Genomic DNA, 18,996 nt, shown 5'->3' with positions numbered 1-18,996 from the left:
AGGGCCATAAATGCCCTTTCTCATAGTATCAAAGTTACCAATATTATTTTCTCATAGGATCGAAAAATTGAAGATCTTAGACAATGTTTAAGCAGATACAAGAAAGTACAGGATATGGTGATACTGTCTCAAGGAAAAAAAGGTAGAGTATTGTCCAATGTGCTTAATTGAAGGTATTTATTATTATTTTATCTATGCATTTGCCTCAGTTTTTTTTTTTATTATCTCTGTATGTAGTCCCTAGTTGAATACTTCCTGTGACAGAAAGTATACTGCCCATCAAGACAGTTCATTATATTGTTGGAGAATTTAGAAAGCTCCTCTTCAAATTGATCCAAAATATGTCTCCATATAACTTCTGTTCATTATTTTATTTGTGGGGAGGGGAGCACTGAAATCTTTTTTTAAGAGTCAGTTGACTTGGGGGCAGCTAGGTGGCACAGTGGATAGAGCACTGGCCTTGGAGTCAGGAGTACTTGAGTTCAAATCCGGCCTTAGACACTTAACACTTACTAGCTGTGCGACCCTGGGCAAGTCACTTAACCCCAATAGCCTCACCAAAAAAAAAAAAAAAAGAGTCAGTTGACAGGGGCAACTGGGTGGTACAGTAGATAAAGCACAGGCCTTGGACCTGAGTTCAAAATCTGGCCTCAGACACTTGATACTTACTAGCTGTGTGACCCTGGGGAAGTCACTTAACCCTCATTGCCCCGCAATAACAAAACAAAACAAATAAAAGTCATTTGACAATATCCTGTAGCTTTAGTTTATGAGTTCTTTCTTTGCCTTTAGAGCTAAGCACCCTACTCATAATGATTATTTATTTGGCTTCAAAAATTGTAAACTATTCATTAAACATTAACTATTCAGTAAATATTCTCTTAATCATAGACTCATAGAATTAGAAAGCTAGAAGACATGTAGTTTACCCCTCCCCCCAGTTTTCAGTGGATCCCTCAGCAGAGGAAAGTATAATTGATAGTCCTAAAATTATGAGCAGATTAATGAGGTCTACTTTTGTAACTTGTATACAGTAGAGATTAGCCACATTTTTTCCCCAATAATTGGATTCAGAAAACAACAATCCAGGGTATTACAAACACTGGGGAAAATAGGTTAAGAAGATATGGCCCCTGTTCTCAAGGGCAGGGCTTGGGTTCTTAACCTTTTTATATATTACATATCCTTTTGACTATCTGGTGAAGTAGTGGCCACTACTGCCTCATCTCCAGAATGTGTTCAGCAGGAGCTAGCTGTTCATGACCCTTGTCCTGTCACACCCTATGAAGACTATGTGATTCTTCTTAGGTGGAATATTAATTGGTAAGGGTAAGGAGAGAGGAAAGCAGAGAGGGAGCTGAGGGCTGAATTTCCGTGCTCTTTTTCCCTTCTTCTGAGGATGGCAACTCAGTCAACTGACTCACAGATCTCTCCCACCACAGTACTGTTTGGTTGGTATGCATAGATATGGTTGTGAATTGACCTTCTATAAGAGCCCGAGCTCTGAAGTTTTACTTTCTCATTTTGGCTCCATAGATAATGATGACAGGAACATCTTTAGGTGGATTTGTTCCAGCATGGGCCCATCTAAAGGACTCCACTATAACCTTGAATGTTGTCTCACACCTGGGATTCTGGGCATTATAGTGGTAGATATACTATTATCATCATCAAAGAAATCAGCAAATTTTCACTTAAAATCAAGATGGAATCACTACACCAGGCCAGTCCCTTAGGGTCCAGCCACCCTTAAGATAGTTTAAGGATTGGAATGCCCCAGGACAAAGGTGGTAAGTTGGGGGTACCAAGATGTCACTGGGGTCAGTCCAAAGGATCCACCAAAATGAAGTGTCTGACTCTTTCAGGATACTTGATAGAGTAAGAGGTGGCAAGGAATCCATCAAAACGTACCTCAGGACAATCACGTTGGAGATATCGATTGTCTCCCACCTGGTCTCAGTGGAGGTCACAAACTTATCCTCAGCACCCTGGGGACCACAGGGAAAAATTGGCCTTGAGCTTCTCCCAAAGTTCATGCAGATTGAAGTGAGGATGGGGAGAAAATATGAGCTTTTCATTGGTATTTGTTCAGTTTATATTTTAGTCTCCTATGGCCGATATTCATGCAAGTTTCACAAAAACTTAAGTTGTATTTGCTAAGAAGCTTTAGGTATAGACTGAATTAGAACTAGTGTTCTTTAGTATTGTGATGAAATAATGGGATTTAGCAGATACTCAAAGACCCACCTGGAGATTAATCAAGACTGATTGAATCAAGTGAGAGTAATTGACTGCTGATTAAGCCTACTTCAAGTTAATTGGATTGTAATCACACCTGGCTATCCCTTCGTGGTTGCCAAACTGTGATGTTTAAAATCTAAATTGTGGTTGCCTTAAATTAGAAGCTTTAGCACCAGTCCTTGGGCATTAAATATTTATTAAAGCATACAGATATTCCCATGGAGTTCAGAAAGTTAAGAAAAAAGCCTATTTAGCCCAGTCACAGGATGGGTTACTGAGGGCCAACTATCTCTAGGTTTAAGGTACACTTTGGGTTTACACTCTTAAAGCTCTATCTTATAAGCCCCCACCAATTTGTTTACCTTCAATAATGTGATGAAATAAACAAAAAGGCAGTACCAGAATAATGGTAACCAAGGTCCCCCTCAGAGGAGGACACAGGAATGACGATGTCTTGGGAAGGAATGGAACATAGATAAAACAATGTGGCATACCCCAAATTCTGACTGCTTAAATACTTTAACCTTAACAAGCTTTTCCTTCTGCAGGTAAACTGTTTTTTTTGTTTGTTTTTTGAACCATGAGTTTAATGAGTCTGTTTATGTATTATGTTTAAAACCTATTGCTTGATTTATCAATAGACATATTGAATAATGAGTCTTATTTCTTTTTGATAAATTGTTTATCACTTTAAGTATCTGTTACTGTCATATGAGAGAATTCATGTATAAGATAATGTGTTTACTTGCTAAAAGAAGATTATGTAATAATGTCTAATATTATCAGTCATTTACATTCATTTATCATTTACATGTCATTGTGACTATGTATACTGTGGTTTGGAATTATTGTATATATTACAAGTATTAGTTATGCAGCATAACATGCATTTTTACCATCATACTGTCTTTGGTGAAATTAATATGAGATTTATGAATTATGGAAACTTATCATCTCAGAGACTAACCACTCTTACAATGAGTTTGATATAGGCCCTGTAGAGAATATATGTACAACAGGAGGAGAGACAGGTACATGTAAGTCTATGGTTTGCTTATGATGGCAACTATATAGACCACAATTGCTGGACACAGTCCAGTTTCTTCCTCTCTCCCTTCTAAAAGTTTTCTTTTTCTTTCACTAAGTCTGATGGCATGGTCAGAATCCATCCACCTGTGGCCTAGCACAATTACTGGATGTCTCAAAACCATGAGATGTGGTATGATAACCTTTCCATAACATTTTCAGGTGTCATGAATACATTACTAAATTTGGCTTTGATCCAGACACATGGTGGTAAGAAGTGTTATAGATTGCATAACTACCTCAACCCTTTATCATATAAAGGAAGGAATGTAATGGAATGTATTAAATTTGATCAGTGACAATGCTATGCTAAGGTTTAGTCAAAAATCCAGCAATTCAGTTAAAGAAGAAGAATCTAGCTTTCCAGACCAGAATCCAGCTTCCTCCTGATGACATCTTACCACTCCAAGAAGACAAGATAACTGAGAAAAGACTTCCAAAGACTTAATTATTTTTTACTGTTTCATCAAGGAACACCTATTCCTAGAAGAAACAAAGGGGGGAATGTGATGAAATAATGGGATTTAGCAGATACTCAAAGACCCACCTGGAGATTAATCAAGACTGATTGAATCAAGTGAGAGTAATTGACTGCTGATTAAGCCTACTTCTAGTTAATTGGATTGTAATCACACCTGGCTATTTTTTCTTAACTTTCTGAACTCCATGGGAATATCTGTATACTTTAATAAATATTTAATGCCCAAGGACTGGTGCTGAAGCTTCTAATTTAAGGCAACCACAATTTAGATTTTAAACATCACAGTATAAACTTGTTCACTGTGTGTGTGGATGAGATTTGCTTCTTTTTTTTAATAATTTTTTTTTTGGTGAGGCAGTTGGGGTTAAATGACTTGCCCAGGGTCACACGGCTAGTAAGTGTTAAGTGTCTGAGGCTGGATTTGAACTCAGGTACTCCTGACTCCAGGGCCGGTGCTCTTTCCACTGTGCCACCTAGCTGCCCCCCCCCCTTTTTTTAAATTTAATTTTTATTTTTTGTGGTGAGGCAATTGGGGTTAAGTGACTTGTCCAGGGTCACACAGCTAGTAAGTGTCAAGTGTCTGAGGCTGGATTTGAACTCAGGTCTTCCTGAATCCAGGGCCAGTGCTCTATCCACTGTGCTACCTAGCTGCCCCTGGGATTTGCTTCTTAATCCACCAAATTAAGATGCTTCACTTCTCTGGTCCTAATGCTATATCCTCAATAAATAGGAGGCAGAGTAGATCCTTTATAAAATGCCTTCTACCTTTAAACTTCATGAGTGTAATTCTATAGGAGAGTTCACAAGATGGAACTAATTGGTAGAGGGGATGCGATCACTATGGAAACTGAGAACAAATTTGCATGTGCTTCAGTACACTGGATTCTTGAGTTCAAATCTGGCCTCAGACACTTATTAGCTGTGTGACCCTGGGCAAGTCACTTTGCCTCAGTTTCCTCATCTGCAAAATGGCCTGAAAAAGGAAATGGCACATCACTCCAGTATCTTTACCCACAAAACCCCAAATGGGGTCACAAAGAGTTGAACATGGATATGAGCCAAGTGCATCTCTACCCAGAGATCATAGAGCTATGCTTCATTCCAACTGTGATGAAGTTTTCATTCATTGGCAGGAAGTGTAGACTCCTAGAATTTGGAATTTTGGTACAGTTTGCATCCTCCTGACCTGACGAGAAGCAGGATAGCTTAGGGGATGGAGGGCTAGCTGAGGAGCTGGGAAGACCTGGATTCATTTCCTCTTTCTAAGGTCCCTTTCGGTACCCCCAGACAATTCTTTAAGACATTAGTCACAGAGGAGTTCCTATTTCTGTCTCTGGAGGGAAGTAACACACCAGGAATTCTCAGCACTAGTGAAATCATAGATCCAGCAGTGGAGAGTTAAGTCTACAATGATTATTTTCATCTCCTTATTTATAAGCCTTCTTCAGGAATTGATTAGAGATCATTCATTTAAGTATTGACCTGAACTTATGCTTCATCTTTACCTAGGCAAAGAAGGTGAATATGAAGAATTACCTAGCTCAATTTCGGCCTTGCTGGAAATGCAGAGTGTCAGTGATCTGGAGAAAAGTCCACCTCCTACTCCACTTACAGGATCTCCCAGCCATGATGTATTGAACACAAGTGTTCCAGAAGAGGTATCGTTTTTCAAAATATAATTTAGCATAACCTACCTTTGGAGCCAAGAGATTTAGGGAAGGGTTAATTCATCAGTCCCCCTAACATTGGAAAAAGGAGCTTTGGGAGAAAGAGAAGAAATTAGGGCCAGGCAAAGAGGAAGAAGGAACTGGAGCTGAGCACTCAAAATGTTTCTGTCTGCCAAGAGATGAACAGTGAGAGAGTAGCAGAAGAAAGATCTCTTCTCATTAGGTAGATGGATAAGTTGATCGGTTCCTTATCTGTTGCTTTCAATTTAGATCTGAGTTACCAACTCTAAAATCCTGTTGGCCAACAGGAAGGCTAAGCTATTTGTGTATTCTTTGTAAGCTTACAAATAGAGAAAGAGCAAAAACATTCCTTTATTATAGGGAAACAAAAGATTTGATCAGCAGGAGAAGATCTAGAGAAGCAATTAGGATAAAGTGTTAAACTTCAACTCTGGCCTATGAATTCACATTCAGATACTCCCAGAAATAAATTCTGTGCTGGTGAGATCAGCAGGTTTGGTTTGTAGACAAGCCATTCCCCTGAGTAGAAAGGGGATGGAATGGAAGCTATGCCTCCATGAAAGAAGAAGGGGGTTTTTGTATGCTCTCCCTTCTTCTCTACCTCTGGGCTACCAGAAGCTAAGTCTGACTTGTCCGGAGGGAAGGGGCAGAAGAAAGTCCCTTCCTCCTTGGTGGAGTCATGACATTCTTTCTCCCTTCTCCCTCAAAAGAGTAGCTTACCTTTCAAACCCAGCCCACCACAGGAAATCTCTCTAGTATAAGGAGCACACTCTCTCTTGTCCTCTCTCTATTTGTAAGCTCAGAATAAAACACATGCACACACTTAACCTTTCTCTTGGCCAGCAGGGTTTTACAGTAGGCAATTGAGATTTAAGTTGACAGCAACAGATAAGGAACTGATAAACTTGCAGGCCCAGCTAAGAGGGAAAAGTGGCTAGGAGTTAGAAGGGACGTTACCAGCTCTCATTGCCAGGGAGGCATGGATCCTGGCACTCTGTTTCACTTGGGTCACACATAGCATAGTTCACACCTCCAGTCTGGCTCTCTCTTGTTGCCTATTTTTGGGCAACTGTTTATTTCCATACTTGGTTCTCAAGTTCCTTCTGCCTCATTGCCCAGTTCTTGTGTCCTGATTTTCCCATCTTCTACCTATAACTCCTTTTTCTAAAAGTTGTAGTTGAGGTATGAGGGTATCAAGCCAACACTCAGTTGTTATTCAATTTTTGTTTTTAGCTTCTCAAGGACTTTTGTACTGTTTATCAAAAATCAGCTGTTGATGTATTAGGGAATAATGTTTATACATTCACAAACCAGAAGGAGCACTATGTCCCCCAGACAAACATTTCTACTAGAAAAGAAGCTTTTCTATCCCTCTTCACACACACTACCCCCCACTTTGATCTTTTCAGTTTTCTGAATCTCCAGTAGCTTACAGATATCCTGGAATTCAGATTAGTTCCATTACAAATTAGCACATTTCTTTTTCCTTGAAATTTCATCTTTTTTTTTTTTTTTTTAGTGTACTACTGACGTTATGCTCCTTTGCTTTCAAATCAGGTTTCTTGTGTTTCCTTTTAGCATTAGTTCTAATTTTCCTTTTCCCACCATTTGTCTAAAGTTTCTGTAAATTCTTCTATTTCACTAATGCTTTCAAAAATATTTTCTTCCCATATCTAAGCACATTCATGCTCTGGCTACACTACATTATGGAGAATATGTTTTGCAGAATTTCTTATATTAATTACGTAACTTTATTTTTCAAAGTTTTCAGAGAAAAAAACTTCCAGGTTTCCTCTCAAAATTTGCCTTTTTTAACCTAATTACATTTAAGTGCTTAAAGACTTAGAGCTAGATCTGTCAATTCTTTGCTCCCACTTTCCCAATCACCTTCCTTGTGGCAACTTGTAAGGATTTAAAGAAGAATAAATCACTTTGAATATAGTTTACCTGAGAGAAGACAGCAATTAAATGCCCTTTCCATTCCAGGACTTAATCTGTACAAAAAGCATCTCTGTCATATAAGAGATGCATAAAGTCAGTGCAAGGAATAAGAAAACTCCTACAGCCTATCATATCCGAGAGAGAGACAGAGAGACAGAGAGACAGAGACTTGCAAATATTTTAATTTCTTAATTATGAATTTTTAAATCTTTAGAAAACCCAGAGAAACTTCATTATGAAGTTCAGTATAAACTTTATTTTTGTTCCCCATAATAAGCTGCAAGTTTAGATTCAAAAGGTCATGCCTAATTTTGGTATATTTTTCTATTTCTGTGTAGTCATAAAAAAGACCTTGTAATCTGTTTTCTACAAATTTCAAACACAAGAAGGATGGGTTGGTTTTGGTTTTTGTTTTTTAATTTTTATAAACTTTCTCTTGTCCTCTGATTTGGCCAGATCAGAGGGAAAGGGGAAGGAAAGGAAATGTTGAGAGTAAAATTCAACAAAAGCAAACTGAGGCAAGTTTCTCCATAGATGGGATATAATAAATGTTAATAAATAACCACTGTTTTGGTTTATTTTTTCATTGATATTGACCGCTATATTTTTAATTTTAATTTTCTTTTTTATGTTTATATTATAGCTCCATATGAGCATCTTGCAAGTTTCAATGCCTTCATTTTCAACAATATCCAAAGATTTAGAAACATCTGACAAGTCAAAATCTCCACCCAGATCAGAGACTTCAGCTGATATGAAGTATGTTACCTTTAAAGGATATGAGTCTACGGGTATGGTGATAGACTAGGTTAACCAAAGGCTATGTTTCATTTTTAAAGTATGGGGGAAACAAAGTTATTTTATAGCATGTTCCCAAATAAAGTGATTTTTTAAATGGGGGAAATAGGTGGTATAGGGGTCCTTAGGTATTCCTCTTTAAAGAATTACACCCTCTTGCACACAAATCCAATTAGAATAAAATAGTCTTTTATTTGGGCACTAGAGAAAGAGACCAAGAAGGAAGTCAAAGACTTCCCTAGAAGGGAGAAAATGGTTCAAAGACATGATTCTCTGAGACTCATTTCTCCTCAAACTGAAGAAAGGTAAAAGCCTGTCTAGACAGCAGATGGGATGACCACCACCTGACAATAGAAAGTTCTCTTTGGGGATGGGAAAAGCTTTCTGAGAGGCAGGGAAATTTTCTTTTGAAATGATAGTCCTGACCTCTGGAGATATCTCTGTCTCCTAGCTCAGTTAGTAGCCACGCCTAACTGACTTTCTTGCTATAGAATTTAATCTCCCCCTACTTCTTAAGTGTATCCATCCTGGTAGCTAGTTGACCAGTTTCCCAACTCCCATGTCAGTAATTAAAAAGTAAATTTTAGAAAGTAATTAACACTGTAACTAGGAATAGAAAATTGATTTATCATGATATCATGCAATTAATTTTCCTTTAAAAAGCTGTAAAGATTATTAGCATTTCAGCTCTCTATAAAAATGCTAGTTAAATGATGTTGGGAGATTCTTCAGCCTGGAGATCCTAAAATCCTTCCTGGGGATTAATTCCTACCACTTTGGTCAATTTGACTGGAAAGATAAAATGTTGAATTATGCATCAGCCCTTGGCAGGTGGCCATCAGCTTCTCAGAATAAAGGGAGATAAATGCATATATAGGGTTTTACCCAACCTTAGGACAATGTTACAGACTGTAAAAGGGGCCTACCAGGTGTGACTGCTTAGTGACTTTTCTTATTTGGGAGGATGAGTAACAGGGACAGGATGCCAGATGATTGGGGGAGGGGGAGAGAAGAATGGCTTAACCTTGGGGTTGTAACTTGCTAACTTTTGCCTCTCTGGTGTTGCCAAAAATCAGGTTTATTCTGGTGGGGATGTTTCTCTGTAGTTGACCCCATCAGACCTTCTTGGTGCGACCTAAAGTCTCCTGTTAATCCCATCAAAATATCTAGATATGATGGTGGAGACCTACTTGAAAATAGAATGAGTAGGCTTATCCTGTTGTTGAATAAAATACCAACAGAGGGTCTGTCTGTTTATACTACCTGGTAGCTCCCTTTCTTTGACCTCTATCTAAAGCTACTTTTTATATTGGGAAACTCTCACAAGCTCAAAGCATAGATTTTATCCATTTCCTAAACAGTGGGATCTAGTTCGTGACCTGAGTCAAGAGATTTCACTGATAATAAAAAATTCTTTTGCCTTTCAGTGATGCTGAAGTGCAACTTTGTGATAATCTGTTGTAAGTAATATCTTAAAATTATGCTTTTTTATAGAGGGAAAAAAAGACACCTCTTCTCCCACTCCCTCCCCCACCTCAGGTTAGATAGGACTAACATTAATATAAGTAAGAATTTGATGACTTAACAATGAATATTTTTTGACCAAGTAATTTGGGAGTCCTAAGCAGAGTTTTTTTGTTTTTTAATAATAAGAGGTAGAATGTCTTGTTTATGGAACATCAAAGAGGCCAGTGTTAATGGATCTATGAGTATGTGGTGGGGAATAGGTATAAGCAGACTGGAAAGGTAGGATGGTGCTAAGTTAAAGCATTTAATATTTATTCCTGGATGCACTAGGGAGTCACTGGAGTTTACTGTATGGGATGGGGAGGCATAACATGATATGACCAGCTCTTTAGGAAAATCACTTTGGTGGCTGAATGGAGGATGGATTGGGGTGGGGAGAGACTTGAGGCCGACAGTCCCACCAGCAGTCTGTTCGTTGCAGTAGTCCAGGTGTGAGGTGATGAGGGCCTATACCAAGGTGGGGGCAGTGTCAGAAGAAAGAAGGGAGTATATTCAAGAGATGTTTCAAAGGTGAAATTGACAGGCCTTAGTAACAAGTTGGATATGGAGAGATAGTGAAGAAATGAAGATAATACCTAGGTTGTGAGCCTAAAAGACTGGGAGGATGGTGTTCCCCCTCTACAATAATAGGGAAGGTAGGAGGTAGGGAGGGTTCAGGGGGAAATATAATGAGTTCAGTTTTGGACATGTTTAGTTTGAGATATCTACTGAGAGGCAGTTGAAGATGCAAGATTGGAGGTCAGCAGAGAGTTTGGAGTAGGTCAGATAGATCTAACAGCAATTTGATATAATAACCGTGTGAGGCAAGCAATACAAACTCTTATCCCCATTTTGATAGATATGAGGAGGTAAAGATGTTGCTTCAAATGACCAAACTATTAAGTAGAATTGGGACATGAACTCGAGTCTTTAGGTTCTAAATCCAGTCTTATCACTCATGAAAATCATTGAAGGTGTTATTTTTGTTCTCAAGAATCAAATGGTTTTTATAGTAAATGATGGGAGTTCTAACTTTTTTAAAAGAAAAGAATAAGCAAAATATGGGCGGGGAGGTATTATTACTGTATTAAAGGAAAATGCATTCATGAGGAAAGCCAATTAATCAGATGATGGAAATGTGAAGGAGAATTAAGTGAGCAAAGATAAAAGAGGTAGAAATGGAAGTAATCTTGTCATCAGAGTATGCTACTGTGTACCTGAACAGAAGAAAATTGACAAAGAGTTATGGAGGGGGCAGCTAGGTGGCGCAGTAGATAAAGCACCAGCTCTGGATTCAGGAGGACCTGAGTTCAAATCTGGCCTCAGACACTTGACACTTACTAGCTGTGTGATCCTGGGCAAGTCACTTAATCCTCAATGCCCTGCAAAAAACAAACAAAACAAAACAAAATAAAACAAAAAAAGAGTTATGGAAACATATACAGCAGCAAACAAAAAGATTTTTACATGAAACTGAATTTCTATTTCTTAGTGCTTACTTTAAAACAAAACAAAACAAAACAAACTATACAGTAAATTGCCCACATTACTTTCAAAAGTATCCTACTCAGTAATTAGTGCTTCTTTTTTTAAACTTTTGTCTATTTTCTGTGCATTTTTTAAAAAATGCATCCTCTCATTTAAAAAAAAATGCAACCATTCAGTGGTCTTCTGTGTGTGTGTGTGTGTGTGTGTGTGTGTGTTGCTAAATCCCTTCTTCTCCCAATACCTCTTCCAATTTGAAAAAGATCCAAGGAAAAGAAAAAGTGCCTTGTAATAAATAAGCATAGTCAAGCAAAATTAATCCACATAGTGGCCATATTGAACAATTGTTTGTTTTTTCCTACACCTTGAACCCATTACCTCTCTTCTCAGAGAAGACTCAATCCACCCCTAGGTCCTCTTGATTACAAGTCCAATGCCCTATCCATTCTTTTATACTGCAAATACATTCAGGATCAACAGAAATTATAATTGTACACTACTTGTTTATGTGGTAAAGCGGCTTTCGAAGGACCGCCTCCTTTGGGGAGGAGACCGAACAAGAACTTCCCTTCTACTACTCAGTTTTAAGTTGGTGTCCCGGAAGTATCGCACGCTTGGCCATGCTCTCCCGCCAGCAGCAGGCACACGGCTGTTCGTCACGGTCTCCTCCCCAAAAGGGGCAGTCCTTCAAAAGCCGCTTTACCACATTTACATCTACATTGGAATGGTTATTTCAAGGTCTTTTCCAGACATTTCTGAAATGTGCATGATATTTGAGACATTTGGCAAGAGGATTTGTCAACTAGTTCCTGTTAGTAAGATGCTTTTAAAAAGCTAGGTGTTTTAAATAAATTAAATACATAGTAAATTTCCAGTTTCTGTTTTTGTTTTTTGTTTTTATTTTGTGTGTGTGTGTGTGTGTGTGTGTGTGTGTGTGTGTGTGTGTGTGTGTGTGAAGCAATTGGGGTTAAGTGACTTGCCCAGGGTCACACAGCTAGTAAGTGTTAAGTGTCTGAGGCCGGATTTGAACTTAGGTACTCCTGACTCCAGGGCCGGTGCTTTATCCACTGCGCCACCTAGCTGACCCCCCACATAGAGTTTTAAGGTTTTTTTTCCAAGATGTCTTACATGAGAAAAGATATTAGTATGAAATTAATTTGATTGATCTCTTTTATTCTTATTTTTGTTATTATTAGATCTTCAACTCTGAAAAAATCCAGCAGTCTCGGCAATCTGAAGAAAGAAGAACCTGATACGGTTGGTTCCTGAATAATTTCTCTTATCCTGAAAACAGGAATATTTTTCCCATTTTACAAGTGAAAGCTACAAAGGGTGTCTTTAGTGTTGCCATTTCTCTACCTCATACCTGAGTTAAGGAGAAGCTTAGCAAGAGTGAATATTGAAAGTCACTCATTTATTTGGAAGGGAGGGAAGTTGAAAGCAATACTTTCAGCAGGCTTTCTAACCCATTAAAGAAAAAGTTATTATAACATATATTCCAGGCATTTTGTTAGAAATGGTGCTGGGATTTTGTTAAAAGGTAGCACGAGGAGGTATAGAAGATCATTTTTAACAGTGGTATTCTGTACAATGCATGCTGCAAATTGTGTTCTTTTTTCTAAAACTATTTGTTTTCCTTTCCATACAGGAAAAGGAGCCTCTTCAGAAGCCTCCAGAGGTGATTTTATGCCTTGATTAGTATAACTGATAAATCAAGAGGTTAAACACTTTTGTCAGAATGTAAAGTTGGAGATAGGAGAGGGGGAGAAACGATCTTGTACTTGGACAATTTTAAATGTCATCATGGAAACCAAACATATGCTCTTAGCCTCATGTTTATATTGAGCATAACTGGGCTTCCTTGTGGAGATTTCACAAACCCCACTCTCCCCCTCCATCACCATTGGCTCCTGTATGACCATCCTCAGTAGAGATATTCCCAAAGTCCATGGGTCCTTTGCATGTTAAATTTAGCCATCATGAGTTACTCCATTTCTAGATTGTCCCTGGTGTTAATCCTTGGTCCAGTAGTGTTTACTGTTGTTTTATTTAAAAAAAAAAAAAACTTTATATGGTTATAAAGTAAGGCCTAGCAGTCTTCCTAGAGATCTCTATTTCCTGGTTTGGGGAATGGAAGATACTAAAACAAGTCATTTTCAGCATTGAGGGGAGGTAGTAGCTGAAAAGGGTTAGAAGCCTCTGGATAGGGAAAGTTTAGGGACAGCAGAGTGGTGTCTATTTGCAGAGTAGAAGCAGAAGTGTTGAGGGGAAAGGGAGTTAATAAGTGAACAAATGATTGAAGTATTTATCAAATGCTTTTTATGTGCAAAGCACTGTGTTAAGTGTAGGGGATACAAATAGAAAAATAGTCCTTGGGGAACCTAGGTGGCACAGTGGATAAAGCACTGGCCCTGGATTCAGGAGGACCTAAGTTCAAATCCGGCCTCAGACACTTGACACTTACTAGCTGTGTGACCCTGGGCAAGTCACTTAACCCTCATTGCCTCATGAAGAAGGAGGAGAAGGAGGAGGAGGAGGAGAAGAAGAAGAAGAAAAGAAGGAGAAGGAGGAGAAGAAAAGAAGAAGGAGAAGGAGGAAGAATCCTTACTCTGAAAGAGCTTACATTGTAAAGGGGTAGACAACACATATGGAAGCTTTCAGCTGTATCAGATAGAAAAGTCCTGTGGTCCCTGGGTTCTCTTTCTAATGTTGAACCATTTGACAATGCCAAAGACTTTGATAGAAAGAATTCTTTTATGGGTCTTCAGTAGCTATGGCTGTAGCACCTGGAGTTTCCAGGCAGCATCTTGGTTTTCTTACCATGGTGATGGCTGAGGGTCCTGGATAGGCAGCATAGCTGTTCCCAAGGCTCCTAGGTTCATGGTCCTGAGCTGATTCCATTAAGCTCTGAGGAAGCTGGTGATCAACATGCTGATGGTACTTTAATTTGCCTGACACATGCTACCTCCTGTCTCATGGTGGCTTGCCTGCCAGCCTACCTTGCCTGCCCTCTTTGTCTCAGTTGGCGGGAAATCTGCAGATCAGATGGCAGGGAAGAGGAAAGAGAAATCTCAGTGGCTTTGTCAAGCAGAGGTGAATGATTTTGATGTTGATGTTAAAGCATAATTTACTGGGGGCAGCTAGATGGCACAGTGGATAGAGCACCAGCCCTGGAGTCAGGAGTACCTGAGTTCAAATCTGGCCTCAGACACTTAACACTTACTAGCTGTGTGACCCTGGGCAAGTCACTTAACCCCAATTGCCTCACTTAAAAAAAAAAAAAAAAGCATAATTTACTGAATTGGAGTACATTCAAACATTTAATCATGTCCTAACATGGTAGAATAAAATATTTTCATGGAAAGAAAACTAACTACTTAACAATTTAAGGTACAAAGCAGTAACTATCTTTTTTGCATTCATAGCTATAATCCACAGAAAAACATCAGGTAGCCCACAGAATAGGAAAGTCTTTAGTGAGGCAAGCAGGCTCCCGAATACAAGCCATTTTCCATTGGTTTCTGTAATCTATAGAAAATTATATTAACATTAGAATTACAGATAGCCACTGGCTTTGGGGGCATTTTGTTGTATTCCTGGAGAAAAGGCAGAGACTTAATAATCTAACTGTTTGTTGACTTAGAGATCCAATAACACTGAAGTGGAAGTTAATTCTGAAATGGAATTTGTAATGTCAAGAGAAGGGAAGTACAAGGCCCTCCTCTTTCTGTCACCACAAAATCCACATTATTCCACACAATATCTACATTTTATCTTTCAAAGACAAGAGAGTTGAGATGTGTGGGAAAAAAAAGTCATGTTTGTGCTAGCTAAGCATTATAGCATACAAGATAATACAAATGCCTTTTCCACATGCTAACAATCAAAATATTCAGACAAGAATGTTTTTTCCATAATATTGTAGATTATCCTTGTTATCTAGGATGATTATCCTAAGGCACCTATGGAGGTTTGTAGTAACTTCTAAATCCCATAAGAAAGATTATATTTGTTTAGCATAATTTCATTTTAGGCATAATTTGCTGGATTCTAATGATTTGAAATGTAATAATACATAAGTGGCATATGCTGAAATATAAATTAGAGCATCCTATTCCCAAACTCTTCTCAACAAATAGGAATTGAGAGTATATGTCTGTAGACTACACATCAAAATCTTTGTGATAAACAAAATGGAATTCTATCTGGTTTTGAAGTGCAGAACTGCCACACTTGCCTCAGAAACTATTCGTGCTACACTGATTTTACTGTATTTTAGTTTTGCTTTAGAGAGGAAGGACTTTTGTGATAATGAGTTATTATAGCAGCCAGGATTCTACCATTACTGAATGTGGTATATTTGTGCCAAAAGAGGCCTTCTGAGCAGCAGATAGAGTCAGGAAGACCTGAGGTCAAGTCTAATCTCTGGCCAAAAGTGATTACTTAACTTCTCAGTGCTCCAAGGCAACTCTCTAAAAACATGTTAAAATAATAACTGCCGGGGCAGCTAGGTAGTGCAATGGATAGAGCATTCAGGAGGACCTGAGTTCAAATCTGACCTCAGACATTTAACACTTACTAGCTGTGTGACCCTGGGCAAGTCACATAACCCCAATTGCCTCACCAAAAACCAAAACAATAACTGTCTATCTGCATTATTTGAATAAATTTCCTCACCGGGAATACTGGATACCAATGTAATCAGAGATCCAGATCCCACCTCTCCTCAATTAAAGGGAAAAAATCTATGCCAAAATATTTTTAAACCCTGCATATACTAACCAGACATTCTAGGAAAAGGAATAACTCACCTCTGTTCTGGGATCCAGTGCAAATATCATTTCCTTCATTGTTTTGCAGAATTAACTTTTTAACATCTTAGCAATATATTTGACATTCCGTATTAATGAGTTTGAATTTGTTTTCTTCTTTAGACAGTACCTCCTGGGCAAATCAGCAAATTTGGAAGCCTCCCTCCCAAAGTCCAAGGACCTGGCCCTTCAGCAGATGACAATGCGTTTGGCACAAGAAAGGCCCGATCCTCCTTTGGACGGGGCTTTTTTAAGATTAAAAACAACAAGAGGACAGCAAGTGCACCAAACCTGGGTATGTAGGGTCAAAATACACACCTGTTCCTATCCCCTCTTTGCATCTACGGATATTTGGGTCACACAAACCTGACATCATACCTTGATGTCTATTGCTTCTAAATCACAGCCTTTTCCAAATGTACCCATTCTCTGCCCAGAGACTCTTCTCTTAAAACAAAGATCAAAGAAAATGGCTCAGTATAGTCAACAAATATATCCACTGTGAATGAGAGCATATTCCACACCCACCTCTTTAATAAAAGGAGGGATATTTTCCCACCTCTTCTCTAGGGCCAAGCTTGGGCATTCTAATTAAACAATGTTTAGTTTATTTTCCCCCGTTTACATTGTTGTAATTGTGTATAATGTTTTCCTGACTCTTAGCATGTCTTCCGATGTTCCTCTGAATTCCTCATATTCATTATTTCTTATGGTGTAATAATATTTCATTTACCACAATTTATTTTATCATTCTTCAATTAATGGACACCCTTTTTTCCTAGTTCTTTGCTTCTACAAAAAGTAGTTACTATGAATATTTTGGTATAAGGGATCTCTCAATATATATGATACTCACATACATATGAGAAGCATACAAAAGAGCAGCTATGTGGCTCAGTGGATAGAGTGCCAAGCCTAGAGTCAGGAAGACTCACCTTCCTGAGTTCAAATCTGGCCTCAGACACTTATTAGCTGTGTGACCCTGGGCAAGTCACTTAACCCTGTTTGCCTCATCTGTCAAATGAGCTGGAGAAGGAAATGGCAAACCCCTCCAGCATCGTCACCATGAGAACCCCAAATGGGATCATGAAGAGTTGGACACGACTGAAAACATCTGAACAACAATAAACAACACACACATACATTAAATTATAGCATACATGCATGCATACGTACACACATGCATGCATACATATATACATGTGTGTATCTTGACTTTCTTGGGGTATATGCCTAACTGTTCCCCTGCAATTTTTTTTTTTTGATGAGGCAATTGGGGTTAAGTGACTTGCCCAGGGTCACACAGCTAGTAAGTGTGTAAAGTGTCTGAGGCCGGACCTGAACTCAGGTACTCCTGAAGCCAGGGCCAGTGCTCTATCCACTGCGCCACCTAGCTGCCCCTCCCCTGCAATTTTAAAGACTTTTTTTCTTTTAAGTTATGTCAGTGAGCATTTAGATACAATATAATCTTTACAGTTAGAACAAAAATTACACAGAAGTAGAAATGAGTGGTTCAAACAAATGAAATGTTAGTCTGCTAATCTATGCTGAAAGACAAACTATACTGCTCTTTGAAAATGGCTACAGATAGATTCTGTGACAATTCAACATGAGCCTTTTAACCTACTTCCTTCTTTGTGATTTAGACTTTTGAGTTAAAAGAGAAGAAAAACATACCTTAAGGCTTTTTCTGTCTTCATCATGACCCATTTCACATCCATTTTGGTGGTAAATAAAGTAACTCGATGTTGACAGTCTTAACCAAATCTTCATCCATGCTACCAGGAGGGTGGGGAGAGAATGAGTGGGCATGCATTTCTTGTCCTTTTCTTCCCATGGTATGAATTTTGTTAGTTGGAGTTTTGATTTGTATTTCGTTTTGTTATTCCTTGTGTTCTCTGCCATTGGGCTGCGTGTGATTTTACGCATTGTTGGGATATCTGAAGATCGTAGCCGAAGTGCCAGTGCACCTACGTTAGGTATAGTACTTCTGCATGCCAGCCTGTGCCAGTGCCGTGCCTTTGAATGTAGCTAACCTCTGATTTTGGCCTGTGCAACTACTAGAAAGTAGGCTGGCAGTAATCAGAAAATAAGATTCTTTGTTCTTCCCACCTCTTACTAAAAGGAGTTTTCTATTTTAACCCTCGCCCACAGCTTCCAAGCTTTCTCTTCTGTTTCATCATAACCTATACTAATGAGACCTCTTGTGAGTGTACCTGCGATGACTTAGAAGTCCATTCTTCTTCTCAGAAGGTGGTAAAGTAGAATGGGAACATGCATTAGGTAGCCTTTACCAGCTTTAGCTCCACCTTGGGTACTTAGTAGCTTCGATACCATTATGTATTCATTACTGTCACACACAAAAACATCCTTCCTTAATGAGAAGAGAAATTATTAACTATTAAACACTCTACCTCCCTGGTTCTGTGGTCTTTTCCATATATGTTGAACTTTCCAGCTGAAGAGAAAGAAGTCTTTGGAAAACCCCACAGCTGATACCTTTAGGTTTATCTTAGATCTTTTAGGGGGTGAATTATTGTAATACTTTTGATGGATTTTTGAAGAGAGTTTGTGAGATGAGGAATCAGCTTACTTCAGTGAGTCTGAACAGATCAGAAAGCAAATACTTTCATCACAAAAAGAAGTAGAATTGGGGAGGGAAGAACGCAAAAGCTACCTTGACTTTCAAGTAGCAAGACACTACAGAAAGAAAAATAAAGAATGCAAATGAGATTGTACTACTGTAATTGAGGAGGACAAAGGTAATCTGTACCCCTTAATCTAATGCAGGTTTAGAGGAGGAACTAAAAAAAGCTTTCTTTGTGTTTTTCCCCCTCTGGACATTTCCATTTTCATGTGTAAGCCTCCCTATCTCTGTATATAGATCAGGGCAGAAGTAGGACATAAATACTCAAGAGAAACCAAGAGACCTCTCATGTTGTCATTTTTAGGAGCCAGA

At 38.7% G+C, this 18,996-nt stretch overlaps 1 protein-coding gene and 1 pseudogene across 8 annotated transcripts in view; one reads left to right on the top strand and one right to left on the bottom strand.

Moving 5' to 3' along the window:
- Positions 1 to 18,996, top strand: part of PPFIBP1 (PPFIA binding protein 1) — a 239,265-nt gene that overhangs the window by 207,239 nt on the left and 13,030 nt on the right. For 4 of the 8 annotated variants that reach the window (XM_043967880.1, XM_043967879.1, XM_043967878.1 and 1 more), the window contains 8 exons: positions 58 to 142; positions 5,318 to 5,466; positions 8,081 to 8,196; positions 9,663 to 9,695; positions 12,423 to 12,483; positions 12,875 to 12,904; positions 16,161 to 16,332; positions 17,984 to 18,016. In XM_043967880.1, coding sequence (XP_043823815.1) covers positions 58 to 142; positions 5,318 to 5,466; positions 8,081 to 8,196; positions 9,663 to 9,695; positions 12,423 to 12,483; positions 12,875 to 12,904; positions 16,161 to 16,332; positions 17,984 to 18,016 — 679 coding nt within the window. The remainder of the gene's footprint in view (positions 1 to 57; positions 143 to 5,317; positions 5,467 to 8,080; positions 8,197 to 9,662; positions 9,696 to 12,422; positions 12,484 to 12,874; positions 12,905 to 16,160; positions 16,333 to 17,983; positions 18,017 to 18,996) is intronic. The other 4 variants (XM_043967883.1, XM_043967884.1, XM_043967881.1 and 1 more) reach the window with 1 other exon arrangement.
- Positions 1,408 to 2,036, bottom strand: LOC122727966 (annotated as a pseudogene).

The sequence above is a fragment of the Dromiciops gliroides genome, chromosome 5 (assembly GCF_019393635.1).
Source record: "Dromiciops gliroides isolate mDroGli1 chromosome 5, mDroGli1.pri, whole genome shotgun sequence".
Classification (NCBI taxonomy): Eukaryota; Metazoa; Chordata; class Mammalia; order Microbiotheria; family Microbiotheriidae; genus Dromiciops; species Dromiciops gliroides.
The sequence above is the reverse complement of the archived record's forward strand: the minus strand, read 5'-3'. Positions and strand labels throughout refer to the sequence as shown.